Source organism: Zalophus californianus, chromosome 11, assembly GCF_009762305.2.
Source record: "Zalophus californianus isolate mZalCal1 chromosome 11, mZalCal1.pri.v2, whole genome shotgun sequence".
NCBI lineage: Eukaryota > Metazoa > Chordata > Mammalia > Carnivora > Otariidae > Zalophus > Zalophus californianus.
Window position 1 is genome coordinate 9,216,922 of NC_045605.1, and position 16,716 is coordinate 9,233,637.

Sequence of the window (16,716 nt, forward strand, 5' to 3'; positions counted from 1 at the left end):
CCTGAGCTGAGATCAAGAATTGGACACTTAACTGACTCAACCACTCAGGTGCCCCAGGTATTTGATATTATTTTATTATTTTTTTTTAAAGATTTATTTGAGAGAGAGCATGAGTGGGGGCAGAGACAGTGGGAGAGGGAGAAGGAGAAGCAGACTCCCCACTGAGCAAGGAGCCCGACATAGTGCTCGATCCCAGGACCCCGAGATCATGACCTTAGCTGAAGGCAGAAGCTTGAATGACTGAGCTACCCAGGTGCCCCTTGATATTATTTTATATTAATTTAAATGTTATTTACTTTCTCTTTCATTTATGTTAATACTGCTGTATGGCAATATGATTGATTTTTATTTATTGATCTTGTATTCAGTAATGAATACAGTAATTCAGTAATTCTAAAAATTTATAGATTCTTTAGATTTTGTACATCTACAATCATATCTTATGCAAGTAATGATGGTTTTCTTTTCTTCCTTTCCAAACTAGTTATTGGTTTTCTTTTTCTTGCCTTACTTCACTGGATCTCCAGTACAGTGTAGAGTAAGTAGTGATGGTTGACATCCTTATCTGGTACCTAATCTGAGAGGAAAAGTTTTCAACATGTTACTATTAAGTATGCTGTTTGTTATAGATTTAAACAAACAAACTAGTAGACTTTGTTTTTTAGAGAAGTTTTAAGTTGAAAGAAAAATCAAGCAGAACATACAGAGAACTCCCATGTATATTCCCCTCCTCCTTATCTCCCCAGGTTTCCCTATTATTATTACCTTGCTTTGGTATGGTATATTTGTACAGTTGATGAACCAATATTCATATATTATTACTAACTAAAGTCCATGATTTACATTAGGTTTCACTCTTTGTGTTGTACAATTCAATGGGTTTTGACAAATGCATAAGGTCATGTATCCATCATTATATATAGTACCATAAAGAATAGTTTCCCTGCCCTAAAAATACCATGTTCCACCTATTCTTCCCTCCCCACCTCCCTCAACACCTGGCAACTAGTAATCTTTTTACTGTCAATATAGTTTTTCCTTTTCCAAGATGTCATATAATTGGACTCCTAGACTATGTAGCTTTTTCAGACTGCCCCCCCCTTTTTTAAACATTATTTATTTGAGAGAGAGAGAACGAGTGGGGAGAGGGGCAGAGGGAAAGAGAGAAGCAGACTCGCTGATGAGCAGGGAGCCTGATGAGGGGCTTGATCCCAGGACACTGAGATCATTGCCTGAGCCAAAGACAGAGGCTTAGTCAACTGAGCCACCCAGGCGCACCTCAGACTGGCTTTTTTCACTTAGTAATATGCGTTTAAGGTTTCTCCATGTCTTTTGGTGGCTTTATAGCTCATTTTTTTCATCACTGAATAATATTCTATTGTATATATGTACCACAGTTTGTTTATCCTTTCATTTATTGGAGGATATCTTGGTTGCTTTCAGTTTTTGGTAAATATAAATAAAACTACTGTAAACATTTGTGGACAGGTTTTGTGTGGACATAAGTTATTGATAGATTTTTCTTTAAAGATTTTATTTATTAGAGAGAGAGAGAGAGAGAACGAGAGTGCACACAAGCAGGGAGAGCGGCAGGCAGAGGGAGAAGCAGGCTCCCCGTTGAGCAATGAGCCCCATGCTGGACTCAATCCCAGGACACTGGGATCATGACCCGAGCTGAAGGCAGACACCTAACTGACTGAGCCCCCTAGGTGCCCCAGTAGGTTTTTTTTTTTTTAATTTTTAAAATTTTTATTTATTTTTAATTTTTTTTAAGATTTTATTTATTCATTCAAGACACAGAGATACAGAGAGAGAGAGAGAGCATGAGGAGGGGGAGAGGCAGAGGGAGAAGCAGGCTCCCTGATGAGCCAGGAGCAGGATGTGGGGCTTGATCCCAGGACGCTGGGATCATGACCTGAGATGAAGGCAGACGCTTAACTACTGAGCCACCTAGGTGCCCCTAGATTTTTTTTTAAAGATGAGTTTTGCTTGCTTAGGAAAACTCCCTTTTACTTATAGTTTACTAAGAATTTCTATCATGGATGGATGTTGGATTTTATTTATTATTTTTTTCTGTATTATTGAGATAATCACATGACTTATCCTTTATGTCATCAATGTGGTGAAGTATACTGATTAATTTAAGAAATGGTTATAATACCTATTTATTGATTTTTGAATGTGAACCTTAACCTTTCATTCCTGAACCAAATACCAACTGGTTGCAATGTATTTTTCTTTTAATATTGTTAGATTTACTGTATTAATATTTTGTTTAGGGTATTTTTGCATGTCTTTTCTGAATAAAATTGGCCTATAATTTTTCTTTCTTATAATGTCCTTGTTAAATTTTGGTATTAAGGCTTTGCTGATCTCATACAGTGAGTTGGAAATTGTTCTCTCTTCTCTGCAGAATGTGTAAGATTGGCATTATTTCTTAAATGTTTGAAATAATTCAAGAAGTAAGCCATCTGGTCCTGCAAATTTCCTTATAGTTAGATCTTAAATTATGAATTCTTTTTTTTTTTTTTTAGATTTTATTTATTTATTTGACAGAGAGAGCGAGAGAGCACAAGCAGGGGGAGCAGCAGAGGGAGAAGGAGAAGCAAGCTCTCTGCTCAATAGGGAGCCTGCTGTGGGGCTCAATTCCAGGACCCTGGGACCATGACCTGAGCCAAAGGCAGATGCTTAACCAACTGAACCACCCAGGCACCCCTTAAATTATGAATTCTGTTTCTTTAATAGTATAGGACTATTCTGATTTTCTATTTCTTATTGTATCAAATTGGGTAAATTGGGGTTTTCTAGAAATTTATCCATGTCATCTAAAATTTCAAGTATATTTACCTGATGTTATTCATAATATCATTCTGTGTTTTTAAAAAATGTACCTAGGGTTAATTGATACCACCTGTTTTTATTCCTGATATGGTTATTTTTTCCTGTCTTTTTTGTTCATTTGCTTAAGCTTGCCAGGGTCTTAGCAATTTAATGAAGCTTTTAAAAAAGGACTGTCTTTTGGCTTTGTTGATCCTCTTTAATGTGTGTTTTCCATTTCATCAATTTTTGTTCTTATTTTTATTATTTCCTTTTCTACTTTCTTTTTCAAGTTTTTATTTAAATTCTAGTTAGTTAAAGTGTAATATTAGTTTCAGGAGTAGAATTTAGTGATTCAACACCCAATGCTCATCACAAGTGCACTCCTTAATCCCCAGCCCCTATCCCCCACCCACCTCCCCTCCAGCAGCCCTCAGTGTGTTCTCTATAGTTAAGAGTCTGTTTTATGGTTTGCCTCTCTCTTTTTTTCTTTTCCCCCTATGTTCATCTGTTTGTTTCTTAAATTCCACATATGAGTGAAACTATGGTATTTGTCTTTCTCTGGCTTTTTCTACTTTCTTTGTGCTTAATGTGCCCTCTTTCTGGGGTGCCTGGGTGGCTCAGTCATTAAGCGTCTGCCTTCAGCTCAGGTCATGATCCCAGGGTCCTGGGATCCAGCTGGCATCACGCTCCCTGCTTGGTGGGAAGCCTGCTTCTCCCTCTCCCACTCGCCCTGCTTGTGTTCCTGCTCTCGCTGTCTGTGTCTCTGTCAAATAAATAAAATCTTAAAAAAAAATATGTGCCCTCTTTCTAACTAAGGATATGGATCCTTAGTTTGTTATTTTTCATCCTTTCCCCCACAACATATGTCTTTGAGATGATAAATTTCTCTTTAGCTGCATCCCACAAGTTTTGATATGTTTTATTTTTATTACTTTTCAGTTAAAGAATTTACTCTCATTGAGATGTCTTCTTTCAAATGTGTTTTAAAAATTTCAAATATATTGGGATTTTTCTAGTTATTTTCTGCCATTGATTTCCAGCTTAATTTTGCTATGTTTTTAAATTTATAAAATTTATTGAGATTTGCTTTATGACCCAGAATAAGATCATTTTTAAATGCTTCATGTGAAAAAAAAAAAATCCTAAAAATAAATAAATAAATAAATAAATGCTTCATGTGTATTTAAAATGTATATTCTGAATTTTGGATGTAGTGTTTTGTATATGTCAATTAGGTCATATTTATTTATAATATCCAAATCGTGTCTATTTTTATTAATTGCTGTCTATTATATAAGGCTCTGATATAACATGAGAGGCATATTGAAATCTCTTACTTACACTATAGATTTTTCCGTTTCTTTTTTTATTATGTTTTGTTAATCACCATACATTACATCATTAGTTTTTGATGTAGTGTTCCATGATTCATTGTTTATGTATAACACCCAGTGCTCCATGCAGTACGTGCCCTCCTTAATACCCATCACCAGGCTAACCCATCCCCTCACCCCCCTCCCCTCTAGAACCCTCAGTTTGTTTCTCAGAGTCCATAGTCTCTCATGGTTCGTCTCCCCCTCCGATTTACCCCCCTTTATTCTTCCCCTCCTGCTATCTTCTTCTTCTTCTTCTTTTTTTAACATATAATGTATTATTTGTTTCAGAAGTACAGGTCTGTGATTCAACAGTCTTACACAATTCACAGCGCTCACCATAGCACATACCCTCCCCATCTATCACCCAGCCACCCTTTTTATAGTTATGTTAATTTTATTTAATTTTATTTTTTTAAGTAAACTCTACCCCCGCCATGGGGCTTGAACTCATGACCTACCCCAAGATCAAGAGTCAGATACTCTACCAGCTGAGCTATCCAGACACCCCTATAGTTATGTTAATTTTTACTTTATATATTTTGGTGCTCTGTTATTATGTACATACAAATTTAACTTGTTTTACCTTGATAATTTATTGAATATTTATTTCTGAGTAATGGTTTTTGCCTTAAAGTCTACTTTTTGCTTAGTGTTTGCTCTAACTTTTCCATTCTTTTACTTTTAATCTTTCTAAATGTGTACCTTGTAAGCAACATATATTTTAAAAATCCATTGTGCTAATTCTTGACTTTTTGGGGGAAGACTTATTTCTTTGAGAGAGGGTGTACATGCATGTGTGTGGCGGGGAGGAGCAAAGGGAGAGAGACAGAATCCTCAAGCAGACTTTCCACTGAGCATGGAGCCTGCAGTGGGGCTCGATCCCAGGATCATGTCCTGAGCCGAAATCAAGAGTCAGTCACTTAACTGACTGAGCCACCCAGGTGCCCTTAATTCTTGACTTTTAATTGAGCATTTAGTTGGAATAATCACCTATATTGAAGCTTAAAAATCCCATGTTACCATTCACTTCCTATTTGTGTCATTGTTCTTTCTCTCTCTTTTTTTGCCTTCTTTGGATTGGTTGAGTATATTTTATCGTTTCCTTTCCATCTCCGCTTCCTCAAACCTCATTCCACCTTCTGCCCATTAGCTTGGTATACATCCTTTTAGTGGTTATTTTAGAGATTACAATATGCATTCTTCATTTAACACAATATATTATAAATTGGTTCTTTTAATTCTTTGCAGACAATGCAAGAACTCTGGACACTTTACTCCCAATTTATACACTACTGTTGTTGTATATTTTAGTTTTCTCTCTATTAAACCCTACAAGGCATTATTACTAATGTTGCTTTATGTAATCATAGTCCCCAATACTACCCATTTACTCACATCTGTACCTTTCAGTTGCTCTTAATTTCTCCCTGTCTCTCTGAACTTCCATGTGGAATCATTTTCTTCCTGACAAAAAAACATCTTTTAGTATTTCCTTTGGTTGAGATATGCTGGTGATGAAATCTATATTTTTGCCTGTAAAAAAAGTCTTTATTTTACCTTCTTTCTTGAAGGATGTTTTCATTGGATAAAGAAATCTAGGTTGTTATTTTCTTTTGACAGTCTAAAGATATTTGATTGTATTCTGATTTCTGTTGAGAAATCAGTAGTCTGCTACAATGCTCAGTTTAAAAGAATTTCCTCCAACATATTCAGAATACTTAAAGTCTGATAGCTTCTATTATCTGGATCCCTTGTGGCTCTGTTTCTGTTGTTATCTTGTTTTGTTTTGTTTTTTGATCATACTCTCTTGTCTTATGCACTTGCTAATTTTTATTGTGTACAGAATATTGTGTTTGAAAATTTGTAGAGATATTTTGAGATCCAGGATGATATTATGCTCCTCCAGAGAAAATTTTTTTTGCTTTTGGCAGATTGCTAGGGTATATGTTCAGTTCCAGATATTCTTAAATCTAGTTATAGGGGTTGAGATATTTTGAAGCAGGTACAGTCCCTGAAAGAGCTGGACTATTTCTTGTTTATTCTTACTCTTAGGTGCTGACCTAAGGGGTCCTGACCCAAAGAACTAGGGGTTTATCAGGGCTTCTCCTTTTTGGCAGTCATTGAACTCCACATTTTGTCCCTCTAGTTCCTCAAAACTATCAAAATCTCTACTCACTAGGGTCAAGTGGTGGGGGAGTTGGTGTGGCTATATCTTTAAAAATAGGTAGCATGAAGGATCTTCGTGGTGATTTTATATCTTGAATGTGGTGGTGATCACATGAATTTACACATGATAAAATTGCATGGAACTAAATACACACACACACACACACACACACACACATACATGAGGGCATGTTGAACTGGTGAAATCTGAATAAAGTTGGTGGATTATATCAATGTAAATTTTCCAGCTGTGATATTGTATTGTAGTTATGCAAGACGTTATCATTGGTGAATCTGGATGAAGGATACATGTCATCTCTCTGCATTATTTCTTTTTTTATGTGATAAAATATACATAACATAAAATTTACCATTTTAACCGTTTTTAGGTGTTCAGTGGCATGAGTACATGAACACTGTTGGGCAGCCATACCCATTGTCCATTTCCAGATTTTTTCATCATCCCTAACAGAAACTCTACCCATTAAATAACAAGTCTCTATTCCCCCTCTCTCCAGCCTTTGGGAGCCTCTATTCTACATTCTGTTTCTATGCATTTGCCTACTCTGGGTACCTAATATAAGTGGAAGCAAACAAAATTTATTTTTTGTGTGTTTGGCTTATTTTATTTAGCATAATCCTTTCGAGGGTCATCCATGTTTTAATATGTATCAGAATCTCATTTCTGTTAAAAGTTAAATATTTCCTTTTATGTCTATACTACATTTTGTTTATTCATCTGTTGGTGGACATTTGGGTTGTTTTTTTACCTTTCGGCTATTGTGAATAATGCTGTCATGAACATTGGCATACAGATACCTATTTGAGTCCCTGATTTAAATTCTTTTTGTTTATACCTGGAAGTAGAATTGCCAGATCCTATGATAATTCTATATCTAATTGTTTGAGGAACTGCCAGACTGTTGTCCACAGCAGCTGCACCATGCACAGGGGTCCAATTTCTCCACAATCTCACCAGCACCTGTTATTTTCTGTTTTTGATTTTGTTTTTTTTTTTTTCATTTTTTTGACAATAGTCACCCTAGTGGGTGTGAAGTAGTATCTCATTGTGGTTTTGATTTATATTTCCCTAAGGACTAATGGTGTTGAGCATCTTTTCATGTACTTATTGGCCATTTGTATATTTTTGGCAAAATGTTTATTCTAGTTTCTTGCCCATTTTTTAATCAATTGTTTATTTTTCTGGATTATTTCATGCCAATCTGCAGTGATCTGAAGATTAAAAAGTTTAATAAAAAAATTCTTTCATTTTCTCAGCCTTTCAGCTGCCTTTTCCTAGAAGCAGCTAATATGAGGGAACAAGTTGCCCCCAGTATCTTGTTTACCTGTGGGTTTCCTTCTCCCTCCACATCTCTGCCATATTGATCTTCACTGCCTTTTTAGCCCACCAGTGCCTTCGCACAGTTGTTTTAAACATCTTGTCCAGCTTCTTTAGCTGTTCTCAGTGGGACAGCTGGTCCACATGACCTAATTCACCATTACTGGAAGTCTCTTTTTGTTCAGCTATGGTTTTGCAAAAAGAAAAAAAATGTTTAAATAAATTTAAAAGTAATTTAAAAAATCTCTTTGTAAAGCTTAAAAATAGCACTAAATCTTTACTTGGTAAAAATATTTCTTTGTGAGGTGGAGATGATACGGACCAGGTGTATGAGGGGAAATGGCACAGTTTGCGCTCCATTTTACAGTATTTCAAGAGAAGAAAATGTGCTTAAAGCATTCTCATTGTCAGAAAAAAAATACACGTATTTTGTTAGAGTCTCCTGCTTAAACATGATCTCTACAGGGAGGTTGTGTTGGGGGTTCCCAAAGCTACCCTTGGTTTAATGATTCACTAGGAGGGTTCACAGATCTCAGAAAAATCAGCAAATGCAAAGGTTCATGGGATGAAGTCTAGAGAAAACTGCCAGGTGCACCCTTCTAAGTCCTTTCCAGTGGAGTCAGGACACACTTGATTTCTCTAGCAACTTGTTGTGACAGTGTGTGTGAAATGTTGTGTGCCAGGGAAGCTGGTTGTCCAGGGTTTTGTTGGGAATCAGCACATAGGCACAAAGCCCCTATACACCCTTGGTTAGCAAAGCTCCATACGCCCAACAAGGAAGCAAGGCGTTCATTATAAATCACATTGTCAGCATAAATTGTCTCGACAAACTAGTACAGTGTGTACAGTTTGTCTAGTAGAGTACTAGACAAACTAGTACTCAAGACCTCAGGCATGCAGAACCACTCTTGTCAGACAGAACATTCCAAGAGCTCAGTTTCCAGGTGCCAGCCAGGAACCAGTCATGAAAACAGACCTTTCTTGAGAATGTGCCAGGTTTGAGCGACCGAGGCCTACTAAAAGTTAATGCTTTTCCACGCAGAGGCCTATTCTGACTAAACATGAAGAAGGAAGCACCCTCTTACTCTCTAGGCTCTCACCCTACAGTATGTTTCTTAATGGCACTTATCACTATCAGACCTTGGGCTATCTAATCGTTTATTTGACACTAATTCAATAACATGTATTTTAATTCTTATTTATTATCATCTTTTCTCCACTAGAATATGATGTTCCATGAGGCCAGAGACTTTGTTCACTGTTGCATTCCCAGTGTCTAAAACAGTGCTTTGCCTATAGTAGGTACTTAACAGATATTTGTGGAATAAATGAATGAATGAAAAATACCACTTATGCAATTACTTAGGAATGCCAATAAAGCTGACTGGGTATAAATTATTGGGACATGCTGTTATCCCATGAATGACATTTTCTCCTCTGTTTCTTTGTCTCTCCTGAACAGGTCTATAATTCAGTAGGCAGATCTTTCCCTCGAAGGTTTGTTTTGCCTTTACATGTCAGTTTGAATGACCCCGAAGGAGAGAACCTCAGCCCATTGTCTTATTCTTCAGCCAGTGCTGTGAAACAAGCTGATGGAAAGGTATGCTATGAAAGGACATTAGACAAAGACTTTGATTTTTAGTCATGTTACTTTATTCCTTGGCTATTCTCCACAATGTTTTGTGCCTAATAAGTCTGATAACTTTCAGCTGAGCAGGGTAAGGTCACAAGAACTGCAGAATTCTATCCTTTTTGTGTTTTGAAACAGATAGGCGCAGTTTTCTAATGGTTGTGAAACGTCTAAGTATTTGAGATTTAATGGTCATCTCCACCTTTTAGATAATTTGCACTTACCATGTTACTGTTTAGCTGTCAGTGTTTTAGCTTTAGTAGAATAAAAAGCCCACTTCCACCTCTTATGCCATTTGACAGCTTCATCACAAAACCTGGTTTTTTTTTTTTTTTTGAGAAAGAGAGAGGGAGAGAGTGCTTGTGTAAGTGGGGGGAGGGTGCAGAGGGAATCTTTTTTTTTTTAAAAATTAACATATACTGTATTATTAGTTTCAGAGGTAAAGTTCAGTGACTCATCTGTTGCATATACAACACCCAGTGCTCATTACATCATGTGCCCTCCTTAATGCCCATTACCCAGTTACCCCACCCCCCCACCCATCTCCCCTCCAGCAACCTTGTTTGTTCCCTATAGTTAAGAGACTCATGGTTTGTCTCCCTCTCTGATTTCATCTTATTTTATTTTTCTTTCCCTTCCCCTATGATCCTCTGTTTTGTTTCTTAAATTCCACATATGAGTGAAATCATATGATAATTGTCTTTGTCTGGCTGACTTATTTCATTTAGCCTAATGCCCTCTAGTGCTATCCAAGTCATTGCAAATGGCAAGATTTCATTCTTTTTGATGGCTGAGTAATATTCCCCCGTGTGTGTGTGTGTGTGTGTGTGTGTGTGTGTGTGTGAGTATACACTACATCTTCTTTATCCATTCATCCATTCACCTGTTGATGGACATCTGGGCTCTTTCCATATTTTGGCTATTATGGACATTGCTGCTATAAACATTGGGGTGCAGATGCCCTTTTGAATCACTATGTTTGTATCCTTTGGATAAATACCTAGCAGTGCAATTGCTGGGTTGTAGGGTAAGCTCTATTTTTAACTTTTTGAGGAAATTCCATACTGTTTTTTAGAGTGGTTGTACCAGTTTGCATTCCCACCAACAGTGTAAGAGGGTTCCCCTTGGAGAGAGAGAATCTTAAGCAGGCTCCACACTCATTGCAGAGCCTGACACGGGGTTCCGTCTCACAACCCTGAGATCATGACCGGAGCCAAAATCAAGAGTCAGATGCTTAACTGACTGGGCCACCCAGGTGCCCCCAAACCTGATCATCTTTTATGCATATATACATATGATGGAAGAGGAATAATGGAAAAAATGACTTAGAGTCTCAGTTCCCAAGCCCTGTCACAAACTCCTAGCACCCTCACTGACCTACACTGAATAAAATAAGTGTGAAAGTAAGCAATTACTGCATATCTTTTTGGAACCTCTTTTAGATTTGGTGCTCTTATGAAAATCTACATCCTGAGGATCTAGAGGAGGAAGGAGGTGTTGAATTTCCCCAGATCAACTATGGCCAATTCAGTGGCAAAAAGTATCGTTTCTTCTATGGTTGTGGCTTTCGGCATTTGGTGGGGGATTCTCTGATCAAGGTTGATGTGGTGAATAAGACACTGAAGGTAATGAAAATCTTTTTCCCTTTCTGAACTCTTTTTTAAAAAATATTTTATTTGAGAGAGACAGAGAGCATGAGCAGGCTGGGGAGGGGCAGAGGACAGGGAGAAGCAGACTCCCCACTGAGCAGAAAGCCCTTTGCTGGGCTTGATCCCAGAACCCTGAGATCGTGACCTGAGCCTGAGGCAGATGCTTAACCGACTGAGCCGCCCAGGTGCCCCTCCCTTTCTGAACTCTTAAATGACCTGTTCTGTACTTTGAATTAGTTTCTGTTTTGTTAAAGTAGCTCTTTAGATCCTTTAATATTTAGGCAGTTCAGCCATTTACTTTTATTAAGTTTGAGAACCATGCTATCACCTAGGCTAGGGGTATATTCTGTCTAGGGAATCTTAAATGAATCACAAGCCCAGAAAAAGAAGTCTCTGCATGATCTTATTTTTAGACAAATAATGGGGTTCAGGTTGTTGGGACACTTATATTTCAGGTTGATGGGAAATTGTACAAATTGTGTTTGATGATGATGGAGTCTGCAGGTGCAAAATCACCCCGCACCCTGCCCATTCAACTCAGTGAGCCTGATTCTTTTACTCTTGGAATATTGTATTAGACAGCCAAATTCATGCTGGGAGTGACAAAAGCTATAGAAGGCTTCTTGCTCATAACTAGCCTTCTATCAAATACTTTTTTTGGGACTTCTAGATTTGGAGAGAAGATGGCTTTTACCCCTCAGAACCAGTGTTTGTTCCAGCACCAGGAACCAGTGAAGAAGATGGTGGGGTTATTCTCTCTGCAGTGATCACCCCTGACCAGGTAGATGTATCTCCTCATCACTAGTCAAAAAGAGAAGTAGCAATGAGCCTTTTGAGGATTATATTCAGTGATGCTATCAATAGTTTTTGATTCCAATACAGCACTTTCTCCCTCTTCTTCCTCTCCTCATATGTACATGCCCTTTTATCATAATCCACGCCTTATTATTACTTGAACGTTCTATTTATAGAATCATCCTCATAATTTGCATTTGCATAGGAATTCATTTTTTTTTTTTTTGATATTAACGTTTTATTGGAAAAGGTACATGAAAACCACGCAAGGTGCCACACACCTTCGTTTGTCTTATAAAAGCTTGACTTCTTTGGAGTAATGGCTTGCCCATTCCAGCAACAGTGTCCCAGTTAACTTGGCTCCTTTTCTTCCAGGCTCAAAATAAAATCAAACTCCTCTCGAGTCAGGGGCTGAATTGAGAGTCTCTGGCGAGTGAAGAGAGCCATATTTTTTAAGGGGCCTCCAGTGGTTTTGTGAGCTTGGTAATGGGTTTTGAGCTCAGCCAGGGTGATGTAACGCTTCATCATCCGAACAAACTGTACATCCACCATGGACCATTTGGGGTTGTCTTCTTTGCTGGATGGGTCATAATGGGGATTGTTTTTCTCAAACTGTGTGTGGTCTGGGTAAGCCTCCTTCACAATCTTCACAAGTCCTGCGATGCCTGGCTCTTTGCAGTTGCTATGGTAGAAGAACGCTTCTTGCCCCAGCTGCATGGCTCGCAGGAAGTTCCGGGCCTGGTAGTTGCGAACACCATCCCAGCATGCTGTCTGCTTGGGCTGTGCTTTAAGATCCTCAATGTTGAACTTCACATCTACACCTTTCTCTAGTCGGCTTTCTGGCTCAGACTTCATCAGCCAGTAACTGCTTAGATTCTTCCCACAGTTTTTAGAGGCTGAAGTCTTCTCAGGGCTGGAGTTACCCAATGTAGCTGATGTCCCTACTGGGTTCTTAGTCTTGGTACGTTTTCCTGCTGGCCCCTTATTGTCTGGCCCAGTAGGCCCAGCAGCCCCGGCGAGCCTCTTCCGGGGTTTCGGCATGGTTTCCCTGCGGGGACTGAAGAGCAGAAGATTCCAAATCAACCGAGAGAAACAAGACGCAGTTCTGTTGCCTGCCCCCAGACGCCTGCGCTAAAGTCTCCTCGGTTCTCTCCGTGATCCTTCTCTCATTCAGTCACCATTCTCCCAAGCCACTGATTCCACGATTCCGCAGACAGAACCCCACCCAGGCGCCCGCATAGGAATTCATTTACAAATGACTTTCACACATGTCACCTTAGTTACTCATCAGAACAGCTTTGTTGGATACCATTTTACGCACGTGGAATTTGTAACTTAGAGAAGTTGAGAGAGCTTGTGTCAGATCTTACAGTAGTAAAGCCCGTGTTTAAATCTGTCTTCTGATGTCTAGTCTGATGTTCATGCCACCAACTGTGCTGCCAGTTTCATCCGAGTGCCCCAAAAGTCTAATGTGGTGAGCCCTAGTGTCTCAATCATGTTGATGTCTTAACTTCTTGTCTAAAGCAGTCTTGTGGCAAATAGGTTGAGTACCAGCTTTGACCAGTTATTAGTGGGTGCCTGGGTTGTAGGATTCTGAGGCTTTTTATTTTATTTTATTTTATTTTATTTTATTTTATTTTATTTTTAAAAGATTTTATTTATTTGACAGAGAGAGACACAGCGAGAGAGGGAACACAAGCAGGGGGAGTGGGAGAGGGAGAAGCAGGCTTCCCGTGGAGCAGGGAGCGCGATGCGGGGCTCCATCCCAGGACCATGGGATCATGACCTGAGCTGAAGGCAGGTGCTTAACGACTGAGCCACCCAGGCGTCGCCTGAGGCTTTTTAAGGGTTTGGTGAGAAAAGTGCCGTGATCAATTACTAATATCTGCCATAGGCTTAGGAGGACTTTGTCCTCATATCATGTACTTGCCACTCCTGTAATTACACCAGGGCAAATATCAATCTGCCTTGTAATGCTACCCTTTGTACAGCTCCAAAGTAACACAAAATGGAAACATTTCTAATTTGGAAGAAAAAATTTCTGTCTCCTAGGAGATTGGAAAGGGGCAGGTAACAAGATCCTTAAACTCCAAGAGATCCTCTGAAGGTAATTGATATAAACAACTTAATTTCTTCACTCTAGGTATGAACTTCTTCAGCCATAATGTCCTTCTCAGGCTCGTTCAGCCATTCAGCAAACATTTAGTGAATGGATGGATAGTCAAGGCACTGTGCTAGGTGCTGAGGATAGATAGGAAGATGCATAAGACATTATCAAAAGAATTTTCAGTATTGTCTTTCTGTTCTAGAATGAAAACAATTTTCTCCTAGTCTTGGATGCCAAGAACTTTGAAGAACTGGGCCGAGCAGAAGTACCTGTGCAAATGCCTTATGGGTTCCATGGCACCTTTGTGACCATCTGATGGAGCAACTCGAAACACTTGGAAACTAGCTTTAAAATGAACATGCTCTGTACAAAAGGGAGCACAAAAAGGGCACCTTCCCTTCCAAACCACAGACACCTGGTTTTAAAATTTCTATTAAAAACAGAATTCTTGAGATAATAATGGTTTTATAATTTTTTAGAGCTCTTTCTTAAAAACTTTAAACAAGTGTTGATACAACCTTTTGAAGAGAGTTTTAAATTTATATTTACTAGATAGATCTTCCTCTAGATAATAAACGTACGTAAAAGAAAAAGTAGAGCTGCGTCATTACCACCACCAGATAGGGTGAGTGACAGAGGTTCTCACACTTGAGAGAAAAAATACAAATAATTGTAGATAGTAAAATATGAACATAGCTCTAAAAAGCACCTCGTTTTTTCCCGTCACAGCCTGCCTGTTAGCATGGGTTCTAGGGCTCACAGAGGACGGGAAGCCAGGTATGTCATGCTTAGAGGCTTTCTTCCAAACTGTTTCCCTGCTGTCTGCAGATGCCACAGCAGTTGAACCACTGACTGCCACCTTCTGCCCTGCCCCCAGCTCAGCCTTGGGAGGATGTTGTTTTGAGGGACGTCACTAAAATCAGGCATTTCTTCTAATCTCCAGGTGTATAGTTCTCCAGAAATTGATGAGAAGTCAGTAGTTCTTCATTCAATCGGGCAACAGGTGGCACTGGAGGCCATATAATCTCCATATAATTTAATTTATAATTATATAAATATAAATATATATTTATATTATATATAAATATATAAATTTATAATAAAATAATTTCTAAACCCCCTCTCTCACCCCCAGTTTTACTAACAGCCCAAATCCCGCTACATCTGTCACTTAAACCATACTCTTGCCAACACCTTCAAGATCTCTTGTTCCCTTTTCCTTCAGTTATACTTCCTCTTTCCACTTAACTCCAGCCTGGGGCCAGTTAAACTGTCCTCGCTCCCTCTGCATGTTGAATGTTGCTGGGGAAGCCTCCTAGATGTGTAGTTTGGGGCAACTGTGAACTCATGGTTCATGCACACCCCTGGACCAGCATAGCCAGTTTCTTCCCAGTTATCCTCAGGAGTTATTACAGACATCATAAACCTTGTCCTTTTCAGTGAAGGGTTCCCACAGGTACAAAAATGCCACAGGTAATGGTTTATATTGTGGCAATAAAGTGAAAGTTCTAAGTTTTGTGTCTGGCTTGATGAAACACAAAACCAAACCAGCAGGTACCAGAATGATGAGAAGATGCCTAAGTACAGCTAAGACAGCAGATGTGGGAGCTTCAAGGCTGAAGTCATTGTAAGAGAATGTAAATATATCTCACAGAAATCCTCAAAAAGGCATTGTACTCCCCCACACAAGACATGGAGGATTGTTTTAGATCTTATCCGGATCTAAAGGGTGGAGGAGATTCTAGCTGACTTCTGTGAAGTATGCAAAGCTGATAACGTCTTTCCTCTATAAATTCCATCCTAATCACAGGGAGTGAAGTTCAAACATATAAAGGTTAGTGGTACAATCATAAGATTTTGACCCAAGGATGCCCAAATTCTTCTGTGGCTCTGGCATCTATGAGGTTCTTGAAGGCGAAGACAAAAAAGGATCTATGACATTTTGTAATATGCCTATGCCTGGTAATCTAGTGCAGAGAGTTCTGGTAAAATTGAATGAGCATATGACTAAGTTTAAGCCTAAGCAGGGCCTCTTCCTCTCGCTAAGTCCAGCTCATCACTCAGCAGTGTCCAGAGACTCAAGGAAAGGGAGTATGTGGTGCATAGGGAAGGGGTAAAGGGACTAGGGCTTCCCCCTTGTGACTTTCTCTTAACTAATTACATCTGCAAAGACCCTATTCCAAATAAAGTCATATTTTGAGGTACTGGGGGCTCAACATTAATTTTGGGGGGACATGGTTGAATCCATAACAGGATCACTGAGGGTTTTTATTTATTAAGGGTACTTAATAAAAACATTTAGAGAAAGAGCTCTGCAAATGTAATGCCATGTTTTACTAAAGTAATTATAGCAATTTCTCAGAAATTCCTTCGGCTTTGTATTTTGATTCTTAAGACTTCATTCAGAATGAGTCAAGTGTTTTATCCCCGATGTGGTCAATGCCCAGGAAATACTGTTTTATTGTAAGTGATCTTGGATGAGTAATTCACTTATCTGGGCCCGTGTTTTCCTATCTGGGAGAGGACTGAACTAGTTCATGTCTGTCTCAGATGTCTCCGAAGTTTATCCTTCTTTGACATTTTTTTACAGCCCAACGGGGAAAAGAATAAAAATATTTGAAAATGCGTTAATGTTTGCTACATGACAATAATTTCTTTTTTTTTTTTAAAGATTTTATTTATTTATTTGACAGGGAGAGACATAGCGAGAGAGGGCACACAAGCAGGAGGAGTGGGAGAGGGAGAAGCAGGCTTCCCTGCGGAGCAGGGACCCCGATGCGGGGCTCGATCCCAGGACGCTGGGATCACGACCTGAGCTGAAGGCAGATACTTAA

The 16,716-nt window shown here is 39.0% G+C and overlaps 2 protein-coding genes across 3 annotated transcripts in view; one reads left to right on the forward strand and one right to left on the reverse strand.

Moving 5' to 3' along the window:
• BCO2 (beta-carotene oxygenase 2) overlaps positions 1–14,427 on the forward strand; it is a 40,729-nt gene extending 26,302 nt beyond the window's left edge. The window contains exons 9-12 of one of the 2 annotated variants that reach the window (XM_027578127.1): positions 9,164–9,301; positions 10,774–10,956; positions 11,651–11,761; positions 14,085–14,427. In XM_027578127.1, the coding sequence (XP_027433928.1) occupies positions 9,164–9,301; positions 10,774–10,956; positions 11,651–11,761; positions 14,085–14,198 (546 nt within the window). In that variant the 3' untranslated portion in view covers positions 14,199–14,427. Of the gene's footprint in view, positions 1–9,163; positions 9,302–10,773; positions 10,957–11,650; positions 11,762–14,065 lie in introns of both variants that reach the window. The other variant, XM_027578128.1, reaches the window with a different exon arrangement.
• LOC113913829 (thymocyte nuclear protein 1-like) lies at positions 12,004–13,443 on the reverse strand. Its single transcript, XM_035722654.1, has 2 exons — positions 12,902–13,443; positions 12,004–12,832 (listed from the first exon to the last, which is right to left on the reverse strand). Exon 2 carries the CDS (start codon positions 12,814–12,816, stop codon positions 12,127–12,129), a length of 690 nt encoding a protein of 229 aa, XP_035578547.1. The 5' UTR covers positions 12,817–12,832; positions 12,902–13,443; the 3' UTR covers positions 12,004–12,126.
• Positions 14,428–16,716: the final 2,289 nt, after the last annotated feature.

What these genes read in the sequence shown, in the direction of transcription:
- LOC113913829 (XM_035722654.1), bottom strand. Translation starts at nt 12,816, where the DNA reads ATGCCGAAACCCCGGAAGAGGCTCGCCGGGGCTGCTGGGCCTACTGGG.